At 51.0% G+C, this 27,554-nt stretch overlaps 1 protein-coding gene across 2 annotated transcripts in view; it reads right to left on the bottom strand.

The window, feature by feature from the left end:
• Nucleotides 1-672: 672 nt before the first annotated feature.
• Nucleotides 673-27,554, bottom strand: part of LOC127587444 (zinc finger protein 687-like) — a 39,939-nt gene continuing 13,057 nt past the window's right edge. For both annotated transcript variants that reach the window (XM_052045766.1, XM_052045765.1), the window contains exons 3-10: nt 19,019-21,207; nt 16,782-16,960; nt 14,690-14,866; nt 10,850-11,012; nt 10,500-10,763; nt 8,918-9,030; nt 6,109-6,241; nt 673-4,123 (exon numbers count right to left, since the gene is read on the bottom strand). In XM_052045766.1, coding sequence (XP_051901726.1) covers nt 3,683-4,123; nt 6,109-6,241; nt 8,918-9,030; nt 10,500-10,763; nt 10,850-11,012; nt 14,690-14,866; nt 16,782-16,960; nt 19,019-21,187 — 3,639 coding nt within the window. In that variant the 5' untranslated portion in view covers nt 21,188-21,207 and the 3' untranslated portion in view covers nt 673-3,682. The remainder of the gene's footprint in view (nt 4,124-6,108; nt 6,242-8,917; nt 9,031-10,499; nt 10,764-10,849; nt 11,013-14,689; nt 14,867-16,781; nt 16,961-19,018; nt 21,208-27,554) is intronic.

Genomic DNA, 27,554 nt, shown 5'->3' with positions numbered 1-27,554 from the left:
AGGGAGCTGGTGTTCCTGCCCTGGGACTGTGTGATGGGATAGTGTAAAGGGAGCTTCACTCCATATCTGACCCATGCTGTGTCTGCTCTGGGAGTGTGAGATGGGACGACGTAGGGGACTCTGTCATAGCCCTGTTGTTCCTACCTTGAGAACACGTGATGAGACAAGCTTCCTCAACCTAACCCTGCCGTCCTTTGCCCTGGGCTTTTGATGGGACATTATCCAACAATGATAGGTGGTGCTCTAGGTGACTGACCCCAAGCTGACAGGCCCCGAGATCACCAATTACGAGCTCCTATAACTGCTAATACGTGCTTGGATACTGTGTGGTCAGCTGCCTATGAGGAATTAAACCAAACGTCAAATTAGAGCATCTTAATAAGTAATTAGAAACGTAGTGTTTAAAAACAATGTTTAGCATTTAATGGTGGTCTACTTGTGGCTTTAAGACTCTGATAAGTTTTAAAACTTTTCCTGACCCTGTTAACAATGGAATTAATGGAAAGGACATGACAATCTCTGCAGAGACAGCCAGCAGCTTCAGTGCTTCCAGGTTAGAACCAGCCTGATGCCCACCACAGGGAGATGCAACAAATGCCACCATCATTTAACAATGCTTGTGAAAGTTTTAATGCAGACTAGTTACATTCACTTTCACATTCAACACTGAAATCAAACAGTAGAAATCTTTTATTCTCTGTGACTACAATTTCAATATATAAATAAATTCTAAATAAAAATTACAATTTATTTTCTTTGCAAAGTGAGAAGGAAACCACTCCTTTAAAGAATAGACCTCTGATGGATTCCAGAATCTCGACAGTACTGTGGATGGGGTTAAGTGCGTGCACTTCACAGGCGCCCCATTCCTTCACGCGGAGGAGGGTGACATGTTGATTACATACAGCGATGACAAATTTCACTTGCTGTCTCCCTGGGTCCTGTGGGTTTGTGAGATTCACACGCTCACAAACCCAAGAGGCGCAGTGGGTCTCTCTCTCTCTCCAACCCATGTGCTTGCAAAGTACCACACCTATTCTCCCCACCGTTTCAGGAGCATGGGGGCCAGTGATAACAACTCCTACCTGGGTCAGGACAGGCGACTTAGCGCTGACGAAGGCTCAATGACGTGGTGTGACGATACAGGTTACTAGGAAATTCTTGTAGTCTTCATAGTGCTGTATCCACATACCCTGAAAGAAATCAGTGCAGGTGTGCTTCCTGGTGCCTTGGGAGCAAGGGGTTGAGCCGTCAATGGTCCCAAGCCCATGTTCCAACTACCCCTCTGCGCCTGGTGTCTGGACTGAACTTGAGCCTCGCCCAATCACCCAGTCCCTTCAGCTAGGACACTCCTTGGAGAAAGACTGTGCCGATCGATTCTCCCTTCCCCAGCATGCTGTTGGCTGGTGCTGGGTCGCAGCGCCACAGGCTGCGAACTCCACCTCCGCCACCTTTCGCCCAAGGGAAATCGCTGCCAGTGGGCTATTCAACTGGCTGGGGCAGCGCACGGCCCACCAATGGAAACAGTGACCCCTCATAGCCCAGTAGAATGGCGCAGGAGAATGGCAGACAGGACGCTCCTGGGTCTTGGGACCCCTACGAGTCCACACTTCAATCCTGGCTCCTGGACCCTCCAGAGGCTCCCTCCACACTCCAGGGTAGCTGTGGACCTCCATTGCTCACACATTGGAAGTGCCCTCCTTCCAACATCTCCAGAGATTTGTGTTTAGTGCAAATCCCAACTCTCCACCACTAACCAACAACCCCAGTACTCTCACCCCTCCTGCCATGTGGGCAAACAGATCCTGGCTACTTTCCATAAATCGGGCTATTTGTCCACAGAAGGCATCACGTCAGATCCCAGTGGATCCGAGTGCAGGGGATGGTGCAGCTCCCGGTCAGTGATGCAGGCTGTCACCAGCTTAACCCCGGACTCAGGGCTTTAACATAGAGAAACCATCCAGCACGCCCTCAAACAATGGAAGCTTCGTAAATTCAAAATGACTCACAAAATGTATAAAAATAAAAGGCTCCACCGACCCCCCTCCCCCCCCCTTCAGAATCGACTGTGAGGCACCACCACACGCTCGGTAGCTGCTGTGTCCTGTCTAACCATATGTGCTTTAGTTCCAAGGTCAGGTCCCGCCCAGCGCTGCAGGCAAGGTTTCAGCTCCAGTGATGCCTGGGGCAGGGTATCCAGCCGTTTCTTTGCACGGAGGGGGGGGAGCTGCAGAATTCAGGAGCCATCTCCTGCCACGTCCCCACATTGTCCCGTCCCTCACTGCCTGACCCCGGATGGGTCAAAGGCTCGTGCGAGGCCTGTGGTGAGTGACAGGGGCACGAAGCCAGCAACGTCTGACCAACAAACTGCTGGAGGAACTCAGCGGGTCGAGCAGCATCTGTGGGGGAGGGAGAGGAATCGTTGACGCTTTGGGGTCAAAAACGCTGCATGAGGAGTCCCCTCCAGCAGTTCGTTTGTTGCTCCAGATTCTGGCGTCTGCCACCTCGTGTCCCCAGCACCGGCTACACTGGTCAGGTGAGAGGGAGCAAGAATACCGAACCCTCAGCCCTGGCCTATCTATACCTCTCTCTTCCTCCACGTCCCCTCAGAACTCACCCACATGCCTGGAATTACACGAGTTTCCTCGAGCCGGCTGCTTCTCTGGATTCGGGGAGAGACGAGAGTGGGATTGGGAGCATCCTCCAGCAGCTGGTCCCGAGGAAGACCAAACGGGGAGAGGGGAGGGGTGTGGGGATACAAACAAGGCCACAGTACCACAAGCCGAGCTCCCTCACTGGGTCTGATCTGGCACCTTTCCACACACACCAGCAAACTCAACACTGCCTTCCTCTGGGACACAACTGAAAAGCAGATGATCTTAAGGTGCACAGATCAGAAGCTGCCACGTCTGTGCCCGTGAAGCAATCCCAGCTGCTCCCTGCACTGATGCATGGGCACGGGTGGGCTCGTGAGGGGAAGGAGTGCCCCTGCACTCAATGCGGGCAAGATTCAAGAGCTGGTGTGCGGACAGTAAGTCCCCCTTCTCCCTGCCGCCCAGAGCGAAGCTGGAACAGCCCAGCACTCCGGGAAAACTCCCTCTGTGGCTCAGGAAGTGGAGGGAGGAAGCAATTGGGATGGGTCTCGGGGTTTGTGTGGTTGTGGGAGTACTATAGATGGCATCAAGAACGAGTGCCTCCGGTTCCCGCCCGGGATTACCGTTTCAGACGTTGCTCTGTGCCTCCTGCTGCAGCCATTTCAACCTGCTAACCCGTCACCATCCACTCCTTTTGGGATGGTTAGCCATGGGAGGGGTGGCGTCAGTCATTCGTCTTCCCGTCCCCTCATCATCGGATTTTTTTTGGGGGGGTGGGGGGGGGGGGGAGAAGAAAATCTCACTGGGATGGAGGGAGAGGAGGTTAACTGTTCAGACTGCCCCCCCAATAACCCAGGGGAAGGGGAGGCCACAGAGTAATCTCCGCTGCCCTCCACCCGCCCACTGAGATTCTGCCACAGTAAGTGCACCCCCCCCCCACCCACTGCCCCCCACCCCAGAGCCCCGCCCAGTGAAACCGCAGCGAGAACGTGCAGCAATGGGGGAAGGAGTCGGCTTTCCACCGTCACGGCCGACAGCTTTCCCCTGCCCAACCAAACTCCAAGGGTAAGGTAACCGACCCTGGCCCGCTACTTATCCAGACCGTTTTGCTTGGATTTGATGAAGGCCATTCCATGAGTCCGGAAGTGCGTCTTTAGCAGTGGCTCGCTGTCGAACAGCTTCCCACACACGTCACAGATCACCCTGCCCTCCAGTCTCAGGCCCTCGGTCTCTCCCGCCTGCCCGCCGGCCTTGGCTCCCTCAGACTCCTTCAACCCATGCACGATGAAGAGGTGGCGGTTGAGCGAGGGGTGCGCGGCGAAGCACAGGCCACACTGGCGGCACTGGTAGGTGGAGCCGCCCGTCCGGTGCTGCGAGATGTGCTTGTGGAAGTCGGGGAAGCTGTTGGTGGTGTAGCCGCACTTCATGCAGCGGTACGGGGAGCTGCCATTCACCTTCCGGCTCTTGGCCGCCTCCGGGCCCCAGCGCTCCAGCCCGTCCCTCGAGGCAGGTCGCTTACGGATGGTCGTCTGGGGCAGGCAAGGCAACAGGCAGAGAGTGAGCCAGTGCTGATACACCCACGTACATGTGTACACACACACACACACACACACACACACACACACAATGGGCCAGGCCAGGCAACAGGCAGAGAGTGAGTCAGGTGCAGGCAGACAGGCACCCACAGACACACAGGCAGAGAGTGAGCAATAGACACGCACAGGCACACATATAACAGGCAAGATACAAAGGCACAGAGTGAGCCAATGCAGACACACATGCGTGTACACGCACACACACACACACAGTGGGCAGAGCAAGGCAAAGATAGTCACAGACACACACACCCCTCAAGCAGGTAAGACACACAGGTAGAGAGTGAGCAAAAGAGGTGAGACACACACATACATAGATGCACACACACAGATGTACGTACACACACACTACACAGGCAGAGAGCGAGCTAAAGGTAAAGATGCACACACACACACACACACACCTGCTCAGACACTCACACATACAAGGGACAGGCAAGACAGACAGGCAGAAAGTAAGGCAAGGAACAAGTAAGGTACACATGCAGACACCCCCCTTCCACACACAGTAGGGCAGGTGGAGCAAGTATGACAGACAGGGAGTAAACAACACATACAAACTCATAGAGCAAGTGAGCAAGACGCAGGGGAGTAAATGAGGACAATACATGGGACAGACAGACACACGGAAAGGGGAAAAAAAGTAAAAGTATAGAGCAAGTCTATTCCAAAATGATGGATCGGTGTGATTATAGAAAGGTTAAAATGTAAACACACCATTGGTGGACCCTGGTGACCTCAGGGGGGAATGTAACGTGGCCCCAGACATCAGAGTACTCCATCAGGATTCTCCCGACAGCAGCCAGTGGCAGAAATTTGGGCTGGTCTCTACTTCCTGCCCCAGGAGAGAATCCAAACTAAACCTCAGCTGGGGGTGGGGGTAATCATTGCTGAGCAGGCTAGGGCCTGAACATTAATTTTTTTTCTGATTTTCATGATAATAACAAAAAAAAATCCTGAAGACCTAATTAATTTTGGTGTCCCTTTTTTGTTAGAAAACATTGTGATGGCCCCAACATGGAGGGTTATCTAGTTATAATGTCAGTCAGGCATTACACTTTAGGAGTGCATCCTTCTAGATGTGGATACTGCACAAGCGCAATGTACTGGTCAGTGACTTGTCTGTGTAATCAGGTCGGAGGATGTGGTGAAACGATGGATCGGGTCAAGTGAAAAATCAGGTGGTGATGGCCAGCTTTGAATGTCGGGTTTTATCATTATTTTACAATGTACTGTACAAGTTACCGCTCCTTGTCATTGCTCCTCTTGGTATTTGTGCAGTTCCAAAAATATTTTAGTTAAGTTGATTTGAACAGATTTAAATACCTGTTTTGTTGCATTTATGTAATAGCCAAGGGTGTTTAAATATTTCACACAAGTGGGCAGCAGAGTGGCTCAGCTGGTCAAACTGCTGCCTCATAGCACCAGGTCGTGTGTGTGTGTGTGTGTACACTTTACACACTCTCTATTTCCCCCCCAGGTGCTCCGGTTTCCTCCCACATAGCACAGTACAGCACAGGAACAGGCCCTTCGGCCCACAATGCTGTGCTGAACTAACAAAGGTGGGGGTTGGGGAGGTTAATTGGCCACTGTAAATTATCCCCCAGGGGGTGGGGGGGGGGGGGGGGGGAGGGAAAAAGAGTAAAATGGGATCAGTGTAAATGACTGGTTGCTGCAGACTCTGGGCCCAGCTTCCCTTCTGTACGACTAAGAATGTAAAACTGAAAGATGATGCATTTGGTTTTCTCTTATAACTCAAATACCTGAGTATATCCTACAATGCTAATAACTGAAAGAAACACCCCCACATTGAACTGAGAAACGTTTGAGCTCTACCCGTAATGCAAACTACGCAAGGCCTTTACTTCATCAGCTACCAGAGTGGCTCTACTGTGTACACTCAGCTCGGCTGACGTTACCTTAATGCTCACTCTCTCGAAGAGGTTCTCCTGGTCCTGGATGTGGTCCGCCAAGTTAATGCCGTGGATGACCTGCAGGTGCTTTTCCAGAGTCAGGCGGCTGCTAAAGGTCCGCTTGCCCTCGATGCAGTGTCTGAAACACAGGCAGCACGTTACTACGTGTTTGAGTGTGTTAGCAGCTCACTTAAAAAGGGAACGAGGCTCCTTTGTAAACACTAAAAGGGTGTTCAAAGGGCGAGGCATTGTAGGGTCACGGGGACAGGTGAGGAAGGAGTTGCTGCTAATACGGAGGAGGAAGCAGCTGTAATATTTGGTGATAATTAAAACAGATGGGCAGGAGGTTACTACAAAACTGTTCACAACGTGGCCCCCTCTATACTGGAGAACACGGAACAGTAAAGTACAGGAACAGGCCCTTTGGCTCACAGTGTCTGTGCTGAACATGGTGCCATATTAAATTAAATCTCTTCTGCCCCTTCACAATCACATGTCTATCCAAAAGCCTCAAATGCCTCTATCGCATCTGCTTCCACCAGCCCTGGCAGCACATTCCAGGCACCCACCGTTCTCTGTGTAAAAAAAAATTGCCCCACACATCTCCTTTGAACTTTCCCCCTCTCACCGTAAATGAATGCCCTGTAGCATTTGACATTTCCACCCTGGGAAAAAGACTGACTGCCTACCCTATCTACGCCTCTCATAATTTTATAAACCTCTATCAGATCTCCCCTCAGCCTCCGACGCTCCAGAGAAAACAACCCGTCTGTCCATCCTCTCAAACCAAACAGAGATTGGCTGATCGCTTTGCGGAAACCTGGGCTCAGTCCGTAGAGGTAGTTCTGAGCTTCCTGTTGTGTGTCACTTTAATTCTCGATCCCACTCTGACCTGTCCGTCTGCAGCCTCCTCCACAGCCAGTGAGACCCAACGCAGACCAGAGGAACAAACCTTATCTTCCGTCTGGGCACTTTGCAACCTTCTGGATTGAACACTGAACTTTCCAACTCTGGGTAAACTGCTCTCTCATCGCTTCCCACATTTTCACCCCTTTCTGACCACAGTTCTTTAAAGTGCCTCCTGCTCCTTATCACCTAATCTGTCTCAACTAATCCCCATGTAGGTTTTTGTCTTACAACACACTCCTTCCCAAAAGGCCTCTGAACAAGTACCACACAAGGGACACTGGGTGATTGAATTTCCAAATTACCCCAGAGGGCTGTGGACAATGTATTTTTAAGGTATACAGTGGAGTTCAGAAGTCTTTTTGAAATAGTTTTATCAAGGTAATGGACAAAGCACAATTTCAGGGTCTGTACATGATGCAAAACTCAGAAAACGAGCAAACAAGAAGGGGCCAGGAGCAGATCAGGTTAGTGTAGTGGATGAAAGCACAATGGATGAAATCTGACACGTGGTCAGCTTGGAACTTAGACAGAGAGAGACCATATGAACAATTTTAAAAAGGGTGCAGGAACGGAGACCTGGAATGAAGTTGAAAGAAATGTTTTATAAAGACCATGTCTTTATAACTCAGAGGTCAAACAGCAAGGAAGTGAGACTTAAGCTTCATGAAAATAAAACATTGATTAGGCCTTGCATGCACTTCTCAGAACTGTATGCTTGAATGCAAAGACCTCGAATAGTTATAGAGTCAGAGTAATACAGTGCAGAAACAGGCCCTTCAGCCCGACTGGTCCATGCTGACCAAGTTGCCCATCTATGCTAATCCCATTTGCCTGTGTTTGGCCCACATCCCTCTAACCCTTTCCTATCCGTCCACCTGTCTGAGTGTCTCTTAAGTGTGGCTTTAGTACCCGCCTCTACCACTTCCTCTGGCTGCCCGTTCCACATACCCACCATGCGGAGAAGTTGCCCCTCAGGTCCTTTCTAAATCTTTCCCCTCTCACGGTACGGTAGCATAGCGCCTAGCGCGACGCTATTACAGCACCAGCGATCAGGGTTCGATTCCCGTCGCTGTCTGTAAGGAGTTTGTACGTTCTCCCGTGTCTGCGTGGGTTTCCTCCAGGTGCTCCGGTTTCCTCCCACATTCCAAAGACGTACGGGTAGGTTAATTTGGGTTTTAAAATGGGCGGCGCGGACTCATTGGGCCGGAAGGGCCTGTTACCACACTGTAAATAAATTTTAAAAAAACCTGTGCCCTGTAGTTTTTGATTCCCTTTCCCTGGGAAAAAGGCTGTGTGCATCCACCCAAAGTTGGAAGCAGAAGAGAGAGACTTCATAGTGGAGAGGTTGCAACCGTCCCCATTCTATGTTCACTCTGTTTCTCTCCCCACAGATGCTGCCTGACCTGTCGAGCTTTTCCAGCACTTTGTTTTTATTTCAGGATTTCCAGCATCTGCACCATTTTTGATTTGCAGTTCCACGACGAGTGGTTGAGGCAGACACATTCAAGGGGAGGCTGGACGAGCTGGTGGGGGAAGGAAACCCCGGGTCGCGCTGACAGATGTAGATTGGAAGATCAGGACTGGTTATTGTTAAATGTATTAGTTCACAGGACGTGGCTGTCATTGGCAACGTTGCCACTTTATTGTCCATCCTGAATCGCCTCTGAACTAAGGAGGCAGTTGGAGTCACCATATCAGTAGCCTCACCCAGCTCATACACTGGGGTGCACTCATGCCCTGCCCTAGAGTTCAGCCCACAGAGACTCGAACACACAGCCCTCTGACCCAGAGGCAAGAGTGCTACCCACTGGGCAATGGGCACGTGCTCCCAGTAAATCACCACCGGACTGGCCTCGAGCCGCTCGTCAGTGGGAAGATATTCTCAGTGAGAGGTGGGTTCAGTTACCGGCAGTTGTAAACGCGCTTGATCCCCTCGTGGTTCACTCGGACGTGTCTTCGCAAACTGGGTGCTGAACAGAATGATCTCTCGCAGAGCCGGCATGGGAACTTTTTCATTGCCTGTTGACGACATCGAGTGCAAGATGCATCAAAAATACGCCACCGTTCTGCAAAGCTCGCTTTACACTACGCCTCCTTCCAACTTTGCATCTCAAACCTCCATCTTACTAACTTTTACTTTTGGTAATCACCACCAAGTACTCACTGCAGGGGAATACCTCACTGCATTTCATTTCAGTCATGATGCACGTCCCCTTGGATGGGAATACCAAACAACTCACCCAAAACATAACTGCTCTGACAGTGCAACACACACCCAGGTCTGTGTTGTGTGCGTCAGCCTACATTACAAGGTCAGTCCAGTGTAGAGGCTGGAGCACGTAACCTGACCCAAAGCACCCACCTTAACCCCCAAGAGTGTTTAGGGGGGTATGAGAAATTTCTGTAATCAATTTGAGATAAGAGCAGCAGGCAGATCAAATTAAAGGCAGAGTTTTAATGTCCAACCTGAACTATACCTGCCCTGGGAATGGGTGACAGAACAGTGCAGAGGGAACTTTACTCTGCATCTAACCTGTGCTGCCTCTTTTTTAAAAACAAAAATGTTTATTTTAAGTGCTACTATACTACAACAAGACACTATCAAGTACAACAACAACTAAACACCAACTAAATTAGAATATTCCCATCCTCGCCTAGGATGCAATTTATCCCCTGCGATGCCCAACAGTCCCAGAACATCTCCATGGTGCCCGTGGACACGTGTTCTTTTTCCAGGGATACCCTGGCACAAATATACCGCGGAAGATGGCCAGGCAGCCAGTCCGGGCAGAGCCCTCAGCTGCCCACCTCCATGACCTGCGGATAGCCAACTTGGCCAAGCCCAGCAGCAAGTTTCCCAGGACATCCTCCTCCCACCCCGCCCCCCTCTGCACCGGGTGACCAAATATGAAGAGGGTGGGGCTAAAATGCAAACAGAAGGTGAGGAGCAGCCCCTTCAGATATGCAAATAGGGGCTGCAGCCTCACACACTCCATGTACATATGGTACACGCACGGTCTCCTCCAGCCCGCAGAAGTGACAAGCAGCTGGGAGATCCATGTACAGACAAAAACTTTATTGCAGGGCACTGCTCCGTGCAGCGCCCTCCACCCCAGGTCCCTGAGGTACAAGGGGAGGACACCCACATAGGAGGACCTCCATTGGGGACCCCCTGCTGTTGCCACCCCTGGGACTGGGTGATGGGATAATGCAGAGGGAGCTTTACTCTGTGCTGCCCCTGCCCTGGGAATGTGACAGGACAGTAGAGAGGGAGCTTTACTCATCTAACCTGTGCTGTCCCTGCCCCAGGAGTGTATAACAGGACAGCGGAGAGGCTCCTTATCTAATGTCCTGCCCCTACCCTGGGAATGTTTGACGGGACCTCGAAGCACACACACATTCCTCACTGCAGAGCTCCAGCCAAAGGCAGAAGGCTGCGAACACCCTGCGCACTGCTCCTGCCCTCGGTCCCCACACCAGTCACTCACTTTGCCGTGGTCCTTCTTCATGTGGGTCACGTACTCCTCGCGCTCGGGGAACCACATCTGGCACTGGCCGCAAGTCCAGCCCGCGTTCTTCAGCTTCAGCCTCATCTCCTTCCTCCGCTGGAGGCTGAGGACGGCCTTGGGGCTGGAGGACGAGTCGTCGGTGAAGGAGTCCGTGGAGTCGGGGCTCGACTTCAGGGCCGGTTTGTCCGGCATGACCGTCCGGCTTTGAACCGCCTCCTCGCTCTTCAGGTTGGAATGGGTGCTCTGGAGGGGAGGAAAGCCAAGTTCACAGACTGCACTCGACAAACAAACCACGCCTGGCCGCCCGCCCGCTCGTCCCTCCAGCTCACCTTGACATGCTCCACCATTGTCCGCTTCTGGGCGAAAAGCACCGGGCACTGCGGGCACTTGAAGACACTGACCCGCTGCTTGGTCAGGTGCTGGTCGAAATGGACGCTCAGCAACGGCTGGTGCGTGAAGACCGTGTCGCACATGGCGCATTTGTGAATCACTCTGTGGTCGGGGTGGGGGGTGGAAAACAGAAAGGAGAAAATTCACTTCAGAGCAACTCTGTGTGGGTATGAAACCAGCCTGTAACAGGGCAAAGAACGGCCCAGGCACCACAGACATGTTACTCAAACTCCTCCCCCTCCTTAAACACAGCGCACGAACAGGCCCTTTGGCCCATAATGTCTGTGCCACACATGATGCCGAAAGAAACTAATCCCTTCTGCCTGCATATGATCCATATCCATCCATTTCCTGCATATTCATGTGTCTATCTAACAGCCTCTTAAACACCACTATCATATCTTGACCCCCCCCCCCCCCCCCCACCATCTCCTTTAAACATTTCCCCCTCTCACCTTAAATGCACGTCCTCTAGTACTTGACATTTCTACCCTGAGAAAAAGATTCTGTCTACACCTCTCAATCATATAAATTTCTATCAGGTCTCCCCTCAGCCTCAGTCACTCCAGAGAAAACAACCCAAGTGTGTCCTACCTCTCCTTGTAGCTCATGCCCTCTAATCCAGGCAGCATCCTGGTGAACCTCCTCTGCACCCTCTCCAAAGCCTCCACATCCTTCCTGTAATGGGGTGACCAGAACTGCACACAAATGTTTTGCACATAACACTGCATTCCATTCATGACCTGGCCTCTAATCAGGCAGTGACCAGAAGCAGGAGGCTCAGGTTAATTTTATCCCACCCCAACGGTCCTGAGGGAGATCAGCTCCCTCATCCAGGACCACGGAGCAGAGACTGGGCTTCCTTGTTTCAGTATCCGGAGAGATCGGATGCGTAGCTACAACGTACGAACTCCTTGGGCCGTTTCCCCTCGCAGGCTCTCTCTCTATTTCCGTTCCGACCTTCCCCAAGTGCTCTGCTTGCCTTGGCGCACCCACACTTGGTGCACGGCTGTTCTCTCAGCATTATAAAAATAGAGATTCGCTGTGGGAGGTGCAAAAGAGATGACCAAGGATGAAGTGAGAGGTTGCAGTCAACAGGGAAGGCTAAGAACAGAGACCTAGGGGTATAAGTACATAGTCCCTTCGAGGTGGCGACACAGGGATGGTGAAGGCGGCGTTTGGCACGCTTGCCTTCACTGGTCCGGGTATTGAGTACAGGAGTTGGGACATCATGTCACAGCTGTACAGGACGTTGGTAAGTGTTGCATTAGGGTCCAGATTGTTGTTTTTCCTTGTAGTTTTAGCTTTCTTTATGCTCTTATATGTTTGTATAATCACCTGTCCGTCTGTAAACCTTTAGTAACTTGTACATTTGGTTCTATACTTCTGTCATTTCTTTGTCTGCAAAGCTGAAGTGTGAATTAGTCAGTACCTGCTGAACAGATTTCTTACCAAAACCATTTCAGACTGGTTTGCAGTATGAAAGTATGTGCTCAGGTTCCTTTGTTGCAGTCCAGTTATTCCTCCATAGAACACGACAGCACAGAAAACAGGCCATTCGGCCCCTCCAGTCTGTGCCAAAACTTTATTCCGCTAGTCCCATTGACCTGCACCCAGTCCATAACCCTCCAGACCTCTCCCGTCCACGCATCTATCCAATTTATTCTGAAAACCTAAGTGAGACCGCATTTACCACGTCAGATGGCAGCACGTTCCACACTACCAGCACTCTCTGAGTGAAGACGTTCCCCCTAAACCTTTCCCCTTTCACCCTAAAGCCGTGTCCTCTCGTACTTATCTCTCCTAATCTAGGTGGAAAGAGCCTACTCGCATTTACTGTCTATACGTCTTATAATTTTGTAAACCTCTATCAAATCTCCCCTCATTCTTCTATGCTCCAAGGAATAAAGTCCTAACCTGTTCAATCTTTCCCTGTAACTCAACTCCTGAAGACCTGGCAACATTCTAGTAAATCTTCCCTGCACTCTTTCAATCTTACTGATATCCTTCCTGTAGGTAGGTGGCCAGAACTGCACACAATACTCCAAATTTGGCCTCATCAATGTCTTATACACCCTCACCATAACATCCTCGTTACTGTTATGTTGCCGGCTGGTACGGGCTGACCCCGTCTGACCTGCACTATGTTGAACACCTAATTAAATGGCTGTAACCATAAGACTTGCACCTCATTCTCGACTTCTGAAGAACCTTCTGGACAACATCATCTCCAGCTACATTTGGAGTACCATGTACAGTTCTGGTCGCCCTACTATAGGAAGGATGCTACTAAACTGGAAAGGGTGCAGAAAGATTCAGGAGGATGTTACTTGGACTGGAGGGTTTGAATTGTAGGGAGAGGCTGTATAGGCTGGGACCTTTTTTCTAAGTCCTAGCCTAACCAGCCTCTCCTTATAATTCAGACTCAGTAGGAGGTTTGAGGGATGACTTTATAGAGGTTTATAAAATCATGAGGTCACGTGAATGGTCACAGTCTTTTCCCCAGGGTAAGGGAGTCTAAAATTGGAATGCATAGGTTTAAAGTGAGAGGGGACGGATTTAAAGGAGAAATAAAGGACTTCAGTTGCTCGAATCCAGATGAAAAACACGGTAATGCTGGAGGAACTCAGCAGGCCAGGCAGCATCCGTGGAGAAAAGCAGACGGTCAATGTTTCAGGTCAGGACCCTTCTTCAGGACTGAAGATAGGAAAAGGGGAAGCCCGATATATAGGAGGGAAAAGCAGGGCAGTGATAGGTGGACAGAAGAGGGGAGGCGGGGTGGGCACAGGAAGGTGATAGGTAGATGCAGGTAAGAGATGGTGATAGGCAGGTGTGGGGGAGGAGGGGAGAGCAGATCTACCGGGGGGATGGGTTGAAGGTAAGAAGAGAGAGGGAAAAAAGGGCTAGGAAAGGGAAGAAGAGAAGCATGGTGGGGGGGGGTGGGCATTACCTAAAATGGGAGAATTCAATTAGGCTGCAAGGTTCCAAGTTGGATTTAAAAGGAACTCGAGGGGCAACTTTTTCGACACAGAGGGCGGTGCGTATTGTGGAATGAGCTGCCAGAGGAAGCAGTAGAGGTAGGTACAGTTTCACGACATTTAAAAGACACTTGGACAGGTACACGGATAGGAAAGGTGGATCGGAATATGGGCCAAACACGGCAAGTGAGATTAGCTGTTGGAAAACTTGGTCAGTGTGGAAGAGTTGGGCCGAAGGGCCTGTTTCCGTGCTGGGACTAAAAGCTGACAGTTGCTTTGCACTGGGTTGACAGAGCTGACAGAGAGAGAGTACACTTCCGTCTGTAGGGAGATCCAAACTGGACCCGATACTGCCTGGAGAAATCCAAAAGGGAGTTGAGGAGAAACGTGGGGCTCAGTCTCATGGGGAGTGGCAAAGGGAAACAGCAGAGCTCCATTCGGGGGGAGTCTGGACAGAGAAAGGGGGAGAATGGTAGGGTGATGTGGCGAGATGAAGGGGGGAGGGAAGTGACCCTGGCTGCACGGACAGCCTATTTCTGTCCTTGTGTTCCCATACCAATCAGCTCCTTGATGTGTGCTCCTGTCCAGTGTGGCCCTGTGATCCTCTCCCTGACTCAGACAGTGGTCATGTACATAGCCCTCCATACCAGGGTCTGGGCATGGCTTCCGGGGAGGGAAGCGGGCAGACACACACACAGTACACAGTTAGGCAGCTGGAGGGGGACAACGGGAGTTCAGTTCTTTAGCTACATCGACACTGGCTTGTCTGCCCCACCCCGAGCCCTCCCTGACATCACTCACTTGGCCTGCTGATTGCTCACACCCGGGTGCTGGGTGTAGATGTGCGAATGGGCACTTGGCGCAGACTTGAAAGCCATTGGGCATATCGGGCACTTGTGGAAAGCCTCGCAGTGCACATCTTGAATGTGGGACTTGATTGTGGTGACTCCTCCGTATACCACTCCGCACTGGGGGCACCTTTAAAAGGAAAAAAAAAGGAGAAAGAATGCCTGTCTGCACCTTAACCCACTGCCGGAGCGCTAAACATGACTGAAGTTCAAGAAACCAGGGCTCCAAACTCAAGTTCAGACTTTGGATCTGTGTGTGTGTGGTATTCACCACAAGATCAGAAGCATTTCTGAGGTGGTGCAACACATGGACCACAGCAGATTTTCCTTGATGTGCATGGCAAGCTACACAACGAGGACAAAATAACTTTCAGTGGTCTTGATTGTGGACAGAACTCCCCAGTCTAAAAGCAAAGCAGTGCAAATGCTAGAAATCTGAAATAAAATTGAGATTGCTGGGAATACCCAGCAGGTCAGACAGCATCTGTGGAGGGAGATACAAAGTCACTGTTTCAGCGTCCAAAGTAAAAACACAATGCTAGAAACACTCAGCAGTCAGGCAGCATCTGTGGAGAGAGAAACTAAATGAACACTTCAGGTTAATGATCCTTCAGGACTATTCGCCAGAAGTGCCAGTGCATCATTTACGTAGCTGGTGCGCCACCTTTTTCTTTTGCAGAAATCAGCCTGATTGACATTCCGAAAGACCACCCACAGAACCAGGAGAGCCACAAACTTCCTGATAAGTCCTGGCTGCCGTTATTCCCGCTGCACCCAACATTTCTCTCCCTCCCGAGTCCAGCAGCAGAGCACCAGCTTCCTGCACACCCCAGCAGCTGTGCTGGGGAATCTCCCTGCAGAACCAGTGCCCTGCTGGACCAACAGCGGATTATGCAGCCCCCTTCATCTCAACTGAGGTCAACTCCGAGGAAGATTGGCAAGCTTCAGGCTGTCCATTCAATGTGTTTAACCACTGGCAAAAGTTAAATATAATAACGACTTTTAATAATGATTGTTTTTGAAGGCTTTTTAACATCAGAGGGTGTTGACAGCTTGTCAGGTGGTATGCCAGAGGGTGCAGCTTAATCAGGTGTCAAAGCATTTCTGGGGACGTTGCCCGTCATGGTTGGCAGGAGGACCTGAATGGGCCTCTCACTGACTGGGATCCAGCTTCACCAGCAGGCTGCTGGTGCAGGAGAGAGCTGAGCAGAACCAACCCATAGGACCCCCCAGCCTGTCAACGTGGTGCTCCCTTGGCAACAGCCCTTCCCGCCCCAGGCAGGGCAGCACTCCCCCAGCACTGCCACTGAGTGTGCCCAGGTAGTTTCTGCTCAAGTGCCTGGAGCCAAACCGTCAGAGGCCAGGGTGCCACCTACCAAGTTGGCACAGATTCACAAGCACAAATACTCTTCAAGACACGAGAGCCAAGTGCATTGGGACATCCTTTGGGCAGAGGGTACTGTTAGGCTGCCAAGCGACTTGGTCTTTGCAACCCATCCCAGTGCGGGGGGACCACAGGTACACTGTGCAAATTTGAAGGCCGATGCAGTACAAACACTGGGGAAAACGCGAGCAATCGGTCAGAGGATGGAGCATCTACACCTCGGACGTTGCACAACACAGGGAGGACAGCAGCCGGCTCACTTCCTCTGGTCCCACTCAGCACCTTGGGTCCACGTCAGCAAACTCCAAAGCTCCTGGTACAGGGCTGATTCCTGACTGAGCACAAGGTCCCTCGCCTCTCCAAACCGGCACTTCAGACAAGTGGGCTCAGAGAGGTGAATCAGAGTTTTGGGGATGGGGGATGGTTAAAGAAACGAATGAAGATGGTCCCAATCACCGCCAGCTTACTCCTGCTGCAAAATGCGTTCAGGCGTCGAGCGAGGGCAGGTTAGGTTTCAGATCCAGTATGTTTGGTCATCAGACAACACCTGAACTCAACAAGGTGCAATCGAGGCAGGTATGGCATCATGTGCCAGGGAGGGAGGAAAGAAAGCAGTAGGAGAGAGGAGGAACAAAACCCTGGGATGGTCTCAGTCACCTACTTGTATCCGACCTTGCGGGTGAAATGGAAGCAGACGTCTTTGACGTGGCCCTGGATGTGTGCTGCCCGGCAGACCCCGCCACACTCCGGGCAGATGTACGGCGACTTGCTCTTGTGAAGCCGGTAATGGGCGAAGTAGCTGCACTTGCTGGGGAGTAACATCTGGCAGAGCTGACAGACCTAGACCAGGAAGGAAGGAAAACTTGGGAATAACAGCCGCGCAGTCAAAACCCCAAGGCGGAATCATCCCCGCAATTGTCCCAGCAACTCCACCGGTGTAAGAATGTTACAGGTGAACTGCCTATGAGGAAGCTGAATTATCGTTGGGGGGGCTACGAAAGGGTAGTGGTTAGTGTAACGCTTTACAGCACCAGTGACCCAGGTTCAATTCCGGCTGCTGTCTGTAAGGAGTTTGTACGTTCTCCCCGTGTCTGCGTGGGTTTCCTCCGGGTGCTTTGGTTTCCTCCCACATTCCAAAGATGTAAGGGTTAGGAAGTTGTGGGCATGCTATGTTGGCGCCAGAAGTGTGGCGACACTTGTGGACTGCCCCCAAAAACACTACGCAAAAAGATGTATATCACTGTGTGTTTCGATGTACTTGTAACTAATAAAGATATCTTATCTTGTGTGTCGGGGACAGGGGAAAACTGCATTAATTTCAGTAGAGATGGGGCAATGAAAGAGGGGGACTAGTGAACGACAGCGCCAGAGAACCGGATTAACTCCAGTCAGCACTGCAGTGCGACGGGGGAGCAAGGTTACCAAATGACAGTGTGAGGCAGCTGGATTAACACCCGTGCAGATCTGTCAATAACAGTATGCTCAGGGAGTGGGGTTAGTGAGCGGCAGTGGTGAAAAAGTGTGTGGGGGGGTGGTAGTGGTGGGAGCTGGATTAAACTCAGATTCTGGGTGTTGGACTGAGGGGTTACCAAGTGATAGTGGAAGGGAGCTGGATTAACTTCTGTAGAGACGCAGGCAGTATCACAGTGCAACAAACAATCTACTGAAACTCAGCGAGTCAAACAGCATTTGTGGGGGGGGGGGCGGGGGGGGGAGGGGTGGGGGCAGGATTTGTCAACATTTCAGGTTAAAGCCCTGCATCAAATGTCGAAAATTCCTTCCCCACCCCACTCCCACAGATACTGCCCGACCTGCTGAGTTCCTCCAGCAGATTGTTGGTTGCTCCTGATCCCAGCATCTGCAGTCTCCTGTGTCTCAGTATCAGTGCCCAGGAAGAGGGGCAGAGCGAGGGAGCTGGAATAACATTGGCAGGTGAAGGGGAGAGGTGGCTCTTGTGGAGTACAATCACCAGCAGGAAGCATTTGGGCCTACTGCCCTTTCTCAGTGCTGTACACTCCACGTGACTGTGAGCAGATGGGGAACAGAGAGGAGGAGACAGCAAGCTGCCAAACGACGTCGCAAAAGGCACGACAGCCGCAGAGGGCAGGTGCAGGGAACACCAAACGAGCACTTGAATCACCTTGAGGCACAGAAGACTAACAGGCAAGTGCTGGAAGATGGGATTGGGATTGGTGTAGATGTGTCGGCAGAGACAATGGTGGGACTGTTTCTGTGCCCTGTGATTGGGGGGGGGGGGGGGGGGGGGGTTGGGGGGGGAGCGGTCAGAGGGAGGGAGGGGATTGCAGTTATGGAAGGAAGAGCAAAAACAGGCAGGAGGCCCAAAGCTCCAAATAATCTGCTGGAGGAACTCAACAGGTCGAGCAGCATCTGTGGGAGGAAGGGAATCAATGACATGTCGGGTCACTGGTGTACACCATTCAATACTGCAATAAGTCTGAAGCACTGAGGAATTTGTACAAAACAGGAGATATGTTGGCCAGAGCACCATGCTGAGCACCCAGCTATAAAATGGGGGCTAAACCCATAGATTGTAGCAGTGAAGAGTGAAGTGAGAAGACAGGATCATTTACAGTGGAGTGGAAATAGCTGGAAGGAAATGGAATTGAGGATCCTAAAATTATGGAGACAAGAGACTGCAGACATTGGAATCTGGAGCGACAAACAATCTGCTGGAGGACTCATGCTGCATCTGTGGGAGGGGAAAGGAATCGTCGACGTTTCGGGTCAAAACCCTGCATCAGGACGGCTCCTTTCCTCCCATTGCTGCTCGACCCGCTGAGCTCCTCCAGCAGCTTGTGTGTTGCTCCAGATTCCAGTGTCTGCCGTCTCCCGTGTCTCCAGAGAGAAGCCAGGCACCTCCCCTCCCCACCCAGTTACCTGAGCAACAGAATTCGGGGTCTCCAGCTGGAAGTGGCTGGCCAGTCCGATGCGGTCGGGGAACTGCTGGTTGCATTCATTGCAGGAGTAGGTGTCGCAGTCAATGAGAGCCGGGTCGGGGAAGAGAGGCATCACCGGCGAGGGCTGTTCGCCTGCCGCCACGCTCCTGCCAGCCAGGTTGGAAGAGCTGGGGGCAGCCACGTCGGGCTGGCCCACCATCTGGTCCAGGGCGATGGGCTTCATGACCAGGTTGGAGCACTGCATGACTAGCCCCTTGTCCTTGTGCTCACGAGCGTGCAGCATCAGGCTGCAGCGGTTGAAGAAGACGATCCTCTTGGCGCAGTGGTTACAGGTCACGTCAATCCGCATGCTGCGGCGGTCGTAGTGCCGGGCCAGGCTCTTCTCCAGGGCAAAGGCGTCGCCGCACTCCAGGCACCGGTAGCCGCAGGGCGGCAGGGCCAGGCAGCTGTCAGCCGGGGGGCTGAGGTTGGGCTTGTAGGTGGGTAGGGGGTTCTTGCTGTTGAGGAGCTTGTGGAAGGCCTCCACCAGGGGGGCCTGGCTGCGGACGCCCGAGCCGTTGGCGGCCTGGCCCACTTTGGTCTGCGACTTGGTGGCTAGCTGGAGGGTGGTGGTGGCGGCGGCATTCGTGACGTAGCTGGGCGCCAGGGCCAGCGACTTGGAGGGGCTGGCGGCCGGCAGGGTCTGGGGCACCAGGTTCAGGCTGGCCAAGTGGACGCTCTTGGAGACGCCCTTGCCCGCCCCCTTGGCCGGCACCTGGGTGGCCTTCTGGGCAATGCTGGCGGCCATCAGCATGGCGCTGCTGGCATTGTGGAAGGTGGAAGTGGGCAGGACGGTCCCCTTCACGATGGTGCCATTGCCCAGCTGGAGGCTGATGACCTCGGCCCCGTCGCATCGGGGAGGGGCAGGGGCCGCCGCCGCCTCCTCCTCCTTGGCTGGGAGCGGACTCCTCTGGCCCTCCTCCACCTCCATCTGCTCCTCCTCGTGCTCGGGGGCCGCAGCTCCCTCGGAGCGCAGCTCGGAGTCGGACGAGACCCTGGTCACTGTCCGCATGATCCCCCCAGTGGAGGTCTTGATGGTCTTGATCCGCACCTTCAGCGGCCGGGACGAGCTGGTGGAGGACGACTCCTTGCTGCTGCTGTCGTCCCCGTCGTTGCTCGAGACACTGCGGGGGCTCTCGGGCTCCTTCTTGATCGGACGGCCGAGGACAGGGGGCGACGGGAACACCCCCGGGCTGCCCCTGGTGGCCGAGGTTCCGGCCGGGCTCTGTGGCTGCAGCTCGGCCGTCCCGTCCGGAGACTTTGGCACGGCAGTGCTCGAGGTGGCACCGGGGGCCGGCCACAAGTCGGGGGAGACGGGGGTAGGGGAGGAGCTGGGATCATTCCTTGCCTCTCTGGGCTCCTCCGCCAGGCTGCCTTCCAGCTCGCTGCTTTGCTCCACCTCCTCCGACTCCCCGTCCGATGGCTTCTCCTCCTCCTCCTCGTCCTCCGAGGACCTGGCTTTTACGCTTTCCCTCCTTTGCTTCTCGCCCCCCGCTCCAAACTTCCGGGCATATCCGATGGCCGGCTCCTCGGCGGCGCTGTCGCCTGACTCTTTGGGATTCGTGGCTTCGGAGACCTGTGGAATGGGGAAGAGGGGGGAGCACGGGGGGAAGCGGTGGTCCTTTTCCTCATCCAACTGCTCCTCGGTCTTCACAATGCACCCTGCTTCCAGCCCGGCAGCCGGACTCAAAGTAGGGAGTCCCTCGGCTTCTTCGTCTCCGTGGGCCACACCAACTTTCCTCTGCCCACTCGACCAACTGTTGCAGTCAGAGGTTGGTGATGCCAGCTTCGGTGAGCCGGGCACCGAGGTCACCTCAAAGCCGTTGTGCATGGGACTGGTGTCAAAATGGCAGACATCCTTGTTGTGAGCGGGGATGGGGATAGGGTCACACTGCTTGGGGCTGAGGCTGTTCTTGACAATCACGCTGACTGTTGGTTCCTCGGGTGGGGCCGTTGCAAGCTCGCCGACCGGGGTCTTGCTAGTGGGTATGGCCGTCTGCTTCAACGAGACATCCTCTTGGCCTGAATCCATGGTGTCCTTTGGATCCAGGTCAGGGATGTCAAAGGCTGCCAACAGGTCATCAAAGTCCGGAGTCGTCATGTCGCCCATCGTAAGAAGACTAGTTGAACCTGGGAGAGAAGGAGAAAGATGACGCACATTGCTGGCTGATTTCACGCACCGCAGCATTGCCCTGCCCCACGGTGCTGCCTCGCAGTCAGCTACAGCTCCCAACTCGGTAGCCACCCACCCACAGATGTCGAGAGGCTCATTCAGTAGATGAGGCATCCTGGTGAATCTCCTCTGCATTCTCTCTGCTAGAACCACATCCTTCCTACAGCGTGGCGACCAGAACGGCACACAGTGCTCCAAGTGTAACCTCACCAGCGTTTTGTTAAGTTGCAACATAACGTGCTAACTTTTACACTCTATGCTCCGGACTACAAAGGCAACATGCCATGTGCCTGCTTCACCACTCCATCTACCAACGTTACCGCCTTCAGGGAACTACAGATGTGGACCCCTAGTCTCTCTGTACATCAATATTCTTCAGCGTCCCACCATTTACTGTACACGTTCTACCCCTTTTCGACCCCAAAATGCACCACCTCACACTTGTTGCATTTAAGTTCTACCTACCAATGTTCTGCTCAACGTTGCGACTGTTCTATAACCTGCAGTAGCCTTAGACAAACTTAAGAGTCATAGAATCATAGAGCAATACAGCATAGATACAGGCGCTTCAGCCCAACCAGTCCATGCTGACCAAGGTACCCACCTAGCTAGTCCCAATTTCTGTGCCCCGCCCTCCATGTGCCTATCCAAGTGCTTCTTAAATGATACTGTTGTACCTGCCTCACCCACTTCCTCTGGCAGCTTGTTCCATACACTCACCAGCCTCTGCGTGAAGGTGGTGCCCCTCGGGTCTCTTAACTTCCTTGCTATATGCACTAGTGACTCTTGTGTCACCTGCAAACTTACTAAACATATCTCGAACGTTCACATCCAAGTCACTAGTATGTATCACGATGGCAAAATTCCCAGCACCGATCCCTGTGCTACACCACTGGACGCAGACCTCCGATCAAAACAAAACATGTTTCCACAACTACCCTCTGCCTCCTATCACCAAGCCCATTTTGGAACCAATTAGCCAGCCCACCTTGGATCCCACACACCTTAACCTTCTGGACCATGAGGGAGGGTATTATTGGCACTTATAGAGTTACAGAACTGGGAAGGGTTTGAAGGGAAAAGAAGACTTCACGACATCCCAACTGTTTTATAACCAATTATTTGCTCACAGCAAGGTCCAACAGCAACTAGATAACAACCAGAACATTTGCTTTGTGACATTGAGAGGTAAAACTTAATCTGGGTGTTAGGGGGTTACCTCTCTCTTCTTCAAAACAGTTCCAGGGGACACTTACACCCACCTGAAGCAGCAGGCCCTCTTTCAGAAGGTGGTGCCTCTGACACCCCTCTGTAGTCCAATGGAGATTCTTGTGCCCAAACCTCCGGATTGGGAGATGAAGCCAAAACCTCTGAAGACAGGAAGCAACAATGTCCTTTCGGTACGTTCATACAAGTCTAGTTTTTTACTTGCCCAGTAATAACTGGGAACTTGAACGTATTGACTAGTTTTCATCCAGCATCACTGCCTTCTGGTTGGCAGAGCCAAATTTATTCGATTCATCTCTCTGCTCGGCTACGGCAGGTACACACCACGTAACCACTACGATACTAGTACGTAGATCAAGATGACAGATCTGCAGGCAGGCTAACCGTGGAGAGGATAGTTTACATACTATCTATGTCTTAATTCAAAAAAACAAAATCACTTACTGGGGCACCCGGTCTATAAGTCCAGCTGTTTGTCCTGCTCATCCCAAGTTTTTGGGTCCAGTCAAGCAACAAGCATTGAACACGGCTGTGCTTTTGTTTTACAGTGGCCTAGAACACTGTGTAACCAATAAATCAAACCAGGTTTAAAAACTCATCTATAAATTAATGCTGCTCAAAACACTTCTAACTCCTAACTCTGCAGTCAACCCTGTCCTTAACCTTCAATGAGCAGGAACAACCCTTTTACTTTTCCAGCCGCCTGTACTGTACCATAGCCTTCACATATAGGCATGCCTGCTTTTACACCTTTATGACATAAAACACTACAGCACAGGAATAGGCCTTTCAGCCCATGATGTTTGTGCCATCCTTGATACAAAATTAAACAAACCTCCTCTGCCTGCACACGATCCATATGCCTTCATGCCCTGCGTGTTCATGTGCCTACCTAAATGCCTTTTAAACATCACTATCGTCTCTGCTTCCCTGGCAGTGCATTCTAGGCATCCACCATTCTCTCTGTGTGTAAAAAAACTTGCCCCACATCACCCATAAACTTCCCCCCTCTCACCTTAAAACCATGCGTTATAGTATTTAACATTTCTACCCTGGGAGAGAGTTTCTGACTGACTACCCTATCCTTGCCTCTCGTAATTTTACATACTTCTATCAGGTCTCCCCTCAGCCTGCGCCGCTCCAGAGAAAATGATCCAAGTTTGCCCAACCTCTCTTTATAACTGATACTCTCTAATCCAGGCAACATCCTGGCGAACCTCATCTGCACCCTCTCTCATATCTATACAAATTCTGTTTACCACCACTTGATCTGTAGCCTACCATGCCTTGACAAATCAAATGCTCATAAGGAAATAAAGAAAATGAAATATTAATTGTTTTTGACAAGAGCCTGCTCTGTATAACTTGGCAGTCGCAATCTCTAGTCCTTAGCAGTAGCCACACTAAATAAAACTGCAGAATCTGAAACAAATCTGAAATAAAAGAAGGGATTAGTTTAGTCGGGCATTTGATTACTAAAAATTTAATTTGTCTGGGACAACATTGTGGGCTGAAGGGCCTGTTCCTGTGCTATGCTGTTCTGTGTAAATGCAGAAAAACTCAACGGGTCAGGCAGCATCTATGGAAAGAGGCACAGAGTTAATGTTTCGGGTCCAGAGACCTTTGTCAGAACCGGTTCCAGTCTGGTGGCAACCTCAATGAATTGCCTTGAATCAGCCAAACTTAACAGAAAAGAAGCGAAAATAAAAATATCAGAAATGCCAGCATTTTCCACTCCACAGAAACAATAACTTTCAGTGGGCGTGGGGAGAGATCAGAAGGTAGAGACAAGACAGGTGTTAAGACAGGAAAATTCAAGACGCCAGTGGGGATCAATGGGAAGGTCAGCATTGAATGCTCACACCCCAACTGCCACTCCAGCTCTTAAAGGGAAAGTACTCCTGTAATGGTGCTGCACAACTACTTCCAGGATTTAGACCTGTCGATAATGGAAACAAAGGGAAATTCTGTCAATTTAAAGTGAAACTAGACTCCCACGCAGAGGCCATTCAGCTCTTTACTATGATCTTGGTTACTGCCAAACTATCTTACATATTGTAGCAAACTTGTCATCTGGGTGGGTGCTCAGGTTGAAGAGAAACCAGGAAGAGTTATTGGATAGAAAGGCACAAGTTGCACGTTTCTACACTGGGCACCTACAGCAGGACGTTCTGCCCATACACAAGGACTCCCAGTGAAGATGACTCACTATCAGAGAAAATCCAACTGATCACAGTTGGTGAAATAGCTTCATTTTCCCTCCAATGAAATAACAAGAAATCAAATTAAGTTCTGGGCTCACTGTTGAAACAGACAAGTCTTGGAAATGATTTGCATGAATGTTCAGAGCTTGAGTGTGAGAAGAAACTGAAGAGCTTTGCTTAAAGATTTCCACTGCCATGAATAAAATCTCTCAAACAAGTCACTACACTCAATGAAAACTAGGACTGGGAAAAAAAAATCAAAAGGTCCAGGAGGAGATTAGTTTCTTGAAAATACTGCTATACTGACAGATGCCCCAGGATCAAGCTAAACTCATCCACCACAGAGTGCCATAGCTTCACATGGCACTGAAAGGCCCTTCAACCCCTCAAGTCCACCTGACCATCAAGCACCCAATTACACTAATCTTGTTTTGTTCTCCCACAGAATATAATCATTATTCTGAAGTTACTCATCTGATGTTGGGACCTGTAAAGGAACTTTCCTTCTGTCTAACAACTGCTCAGTCCTGCCCCAGGAATGATTGACAAGATATTCTGTATCTAACCCATGCTGCCCTTGCTTTGGGAGTGTGTGATGGGACACTCATCACACTCGCCCCAGTGAGAGTTTCCACTGCTACACCTTCAATCTGGGAAAAGTGAATGGAGTTAAAAGAAAAGTTGTTCAATGTGAGGACACGTTAAACCAGGCGAATGAGTGTGTTGGTGGAGGGGAATTGGTTGGGCTTCTATTCAGGAAAAGCAAGGGGCCCTAGGAACATTTGACAGGACAGAGCAGCAGGAGCTATGCTCCACATCTAATCGTGCTGCCCCTGGGATAGGACAGGGCAGCTGGATCTTCAGGGGGAGCATTCCCTGCCCTGGGAGTGTTTAGTGAGTACAGAAGAACTGGGAGCATTTGATGCACAAATACAGAAATCCAGTGCAAATTGAGAAAAGGCAAAAATATACAAATCCCTTTGTACGGTCTGGGACCACGTGGTTCTAAGGTGACTTGAGATTTAAAACACTGGGATGAAAATAAAGCTGATACTTGTTTCTGACACTCAACTGGCTGAGAGATTTTCTCCCCCCTTTACAGAGATGGCGGGTCCTAATTTCACCCTTCCTTCACCACCACCCTAGCATTGTACACTTTACTTGGGGGGCTGGGACTGCATCTATTATGGGGAGGATTTGGAAGTATTTCCTCCACCCCCCCCCCCACCCCAACCTTTCTGTGCTCCTCATACAGGACTCACTTACACGTCATGCCTTGTGTGTGTGCTGCTTCCTGCTCCCAACAGACTCAGCTTTAAAAAGGGAGTGCTGCGAAGAGCAGGAAGCTGAGCTGTTCGTTTTTAGCCGAGCAGTAATAAAAAAAAATTTACAGGCCTACTCCCATCACAAACTCTACTCACTCTGTATTATCTCCATCTTTAGGCTTTGATCACTCCAAGGAGGTTGCTTTTTCAGTGGGTATACCTTCACATGCCAATGACACACAGGCTTTACACCACACTTGTTCCTTGTTTACTGCTGCATGGCAGTTTTCCCCCCACACCCCCAGGTTTTGTTTTGAATACACAAGCTCTGACATCATTCGTTCCCAGAAGCAGGCTCCTGTTGAGGCTTTTTTCCCCTCCTATCTCCTGAGAATCACAGGCACAAAATTCAAAGCAGCAGAACCAGAACTGCCAGTGGCTGGGAAGGAAGGGCAGCTCAGATCCAAGGGACGAGACCATAACTGTTTCAAAAATAACGCAGTATGATTTGTAACGCAAAACTATATATGTGACACAAAAGGAGTAAACATAACAGCAAAAAATTAACAGACCCTTCAAACCTTCACTTGGCCTTTCAATGGGCAGTCACAATGGTGTAGCAATTAGCATAATGCTTTACAGCACCAGCGACCCAGGTTCAATTCCGGCCACTGTCTGTAAGGAGTCTGTACATTCTCCCCACGTCTGCATGGGTTTCGTCTGGGTGCTCTGGTTTCCTCCCACATTCCAAAGATGTACGGGTTAAGAACTTGTTGGCAGGCTACGTTGGCGTCGGAAGCATGGCGACACTTGTGGGCTGCCCCCAGAACATTTTATGCAAAAGATGCATTTCACTGTGTGTTTCGATGTACACGTGACTAATAAAGATATCTTATACATCTCAATTCAGGACCAGGCCAAAGCAACTTCCCTTGAAAACTCAAGGAAACAAAGCTTATTATAGGCAACTTTGGGTTACAAACACCCGACTTATGGACACCCCTACATACGTATGTGCTCCCATGTTATTCAATTCAAAAGTCCGACATACTGTACGTACATTCCTACGAAACGGCAGAACCAGTTTCCCCTCTCTTTTTCTCCACTATTACTAATTGTTCTTTCTCATCAGACTTCAGTGCTTTCGATGCCATTCATTACAACACTGTGGAGGTATGGCCACCAAATTCTGACTTACGGACAAAACTGACTTACAGACATCTGTAAAAATGGAACCTGTTCATTACCCAGGGATGGCCTGGGTCAGAATTAGTGCGTGTGTGTGTGCGTGCACAAGACCCTTGCCATTAATATTGGCCTCCATCCTGGTGGTAGAATCGGGACTCTGATCGCTCTTTAGTGACTTCACTAAGGGAAGTGGTCACACGTGGATGTAACCAGGGATAGGATGAAGACAGCATTCAAAGAGCATACAAAAGGAGAACCATGGTTCCAAAAGCAAGTCTGACATCTGGAATGCAGTCTTAAAGGCCAATGGATACAGCTTCAACCACAATATTTTATAAAAGAAACTAGATAATGTCAGAAGGGGAAAATATGTAAGATTACAGAAACACAAACACTCACTATTGAACACAATTCCTTACA

Source organism: Pristis pectinata, chromosome 40, assembly GCF_009764475.1.
Source record: "Pristis pectinata isolate sPriPec2 chromosome 40, sPriPec2.1.pri, whole genome shotgun sequence".
Taxonomy (NCBI): domain Eukaryota; kingdom Metazoa; phylum Chordata; class Chondrichthyes; order Rhinopristiformes; family Pristidae; genus Pristis; species Pristis pectinata.
This window is presented reverse-complemented; position numbering and strand designations above follow the sequence as displayed.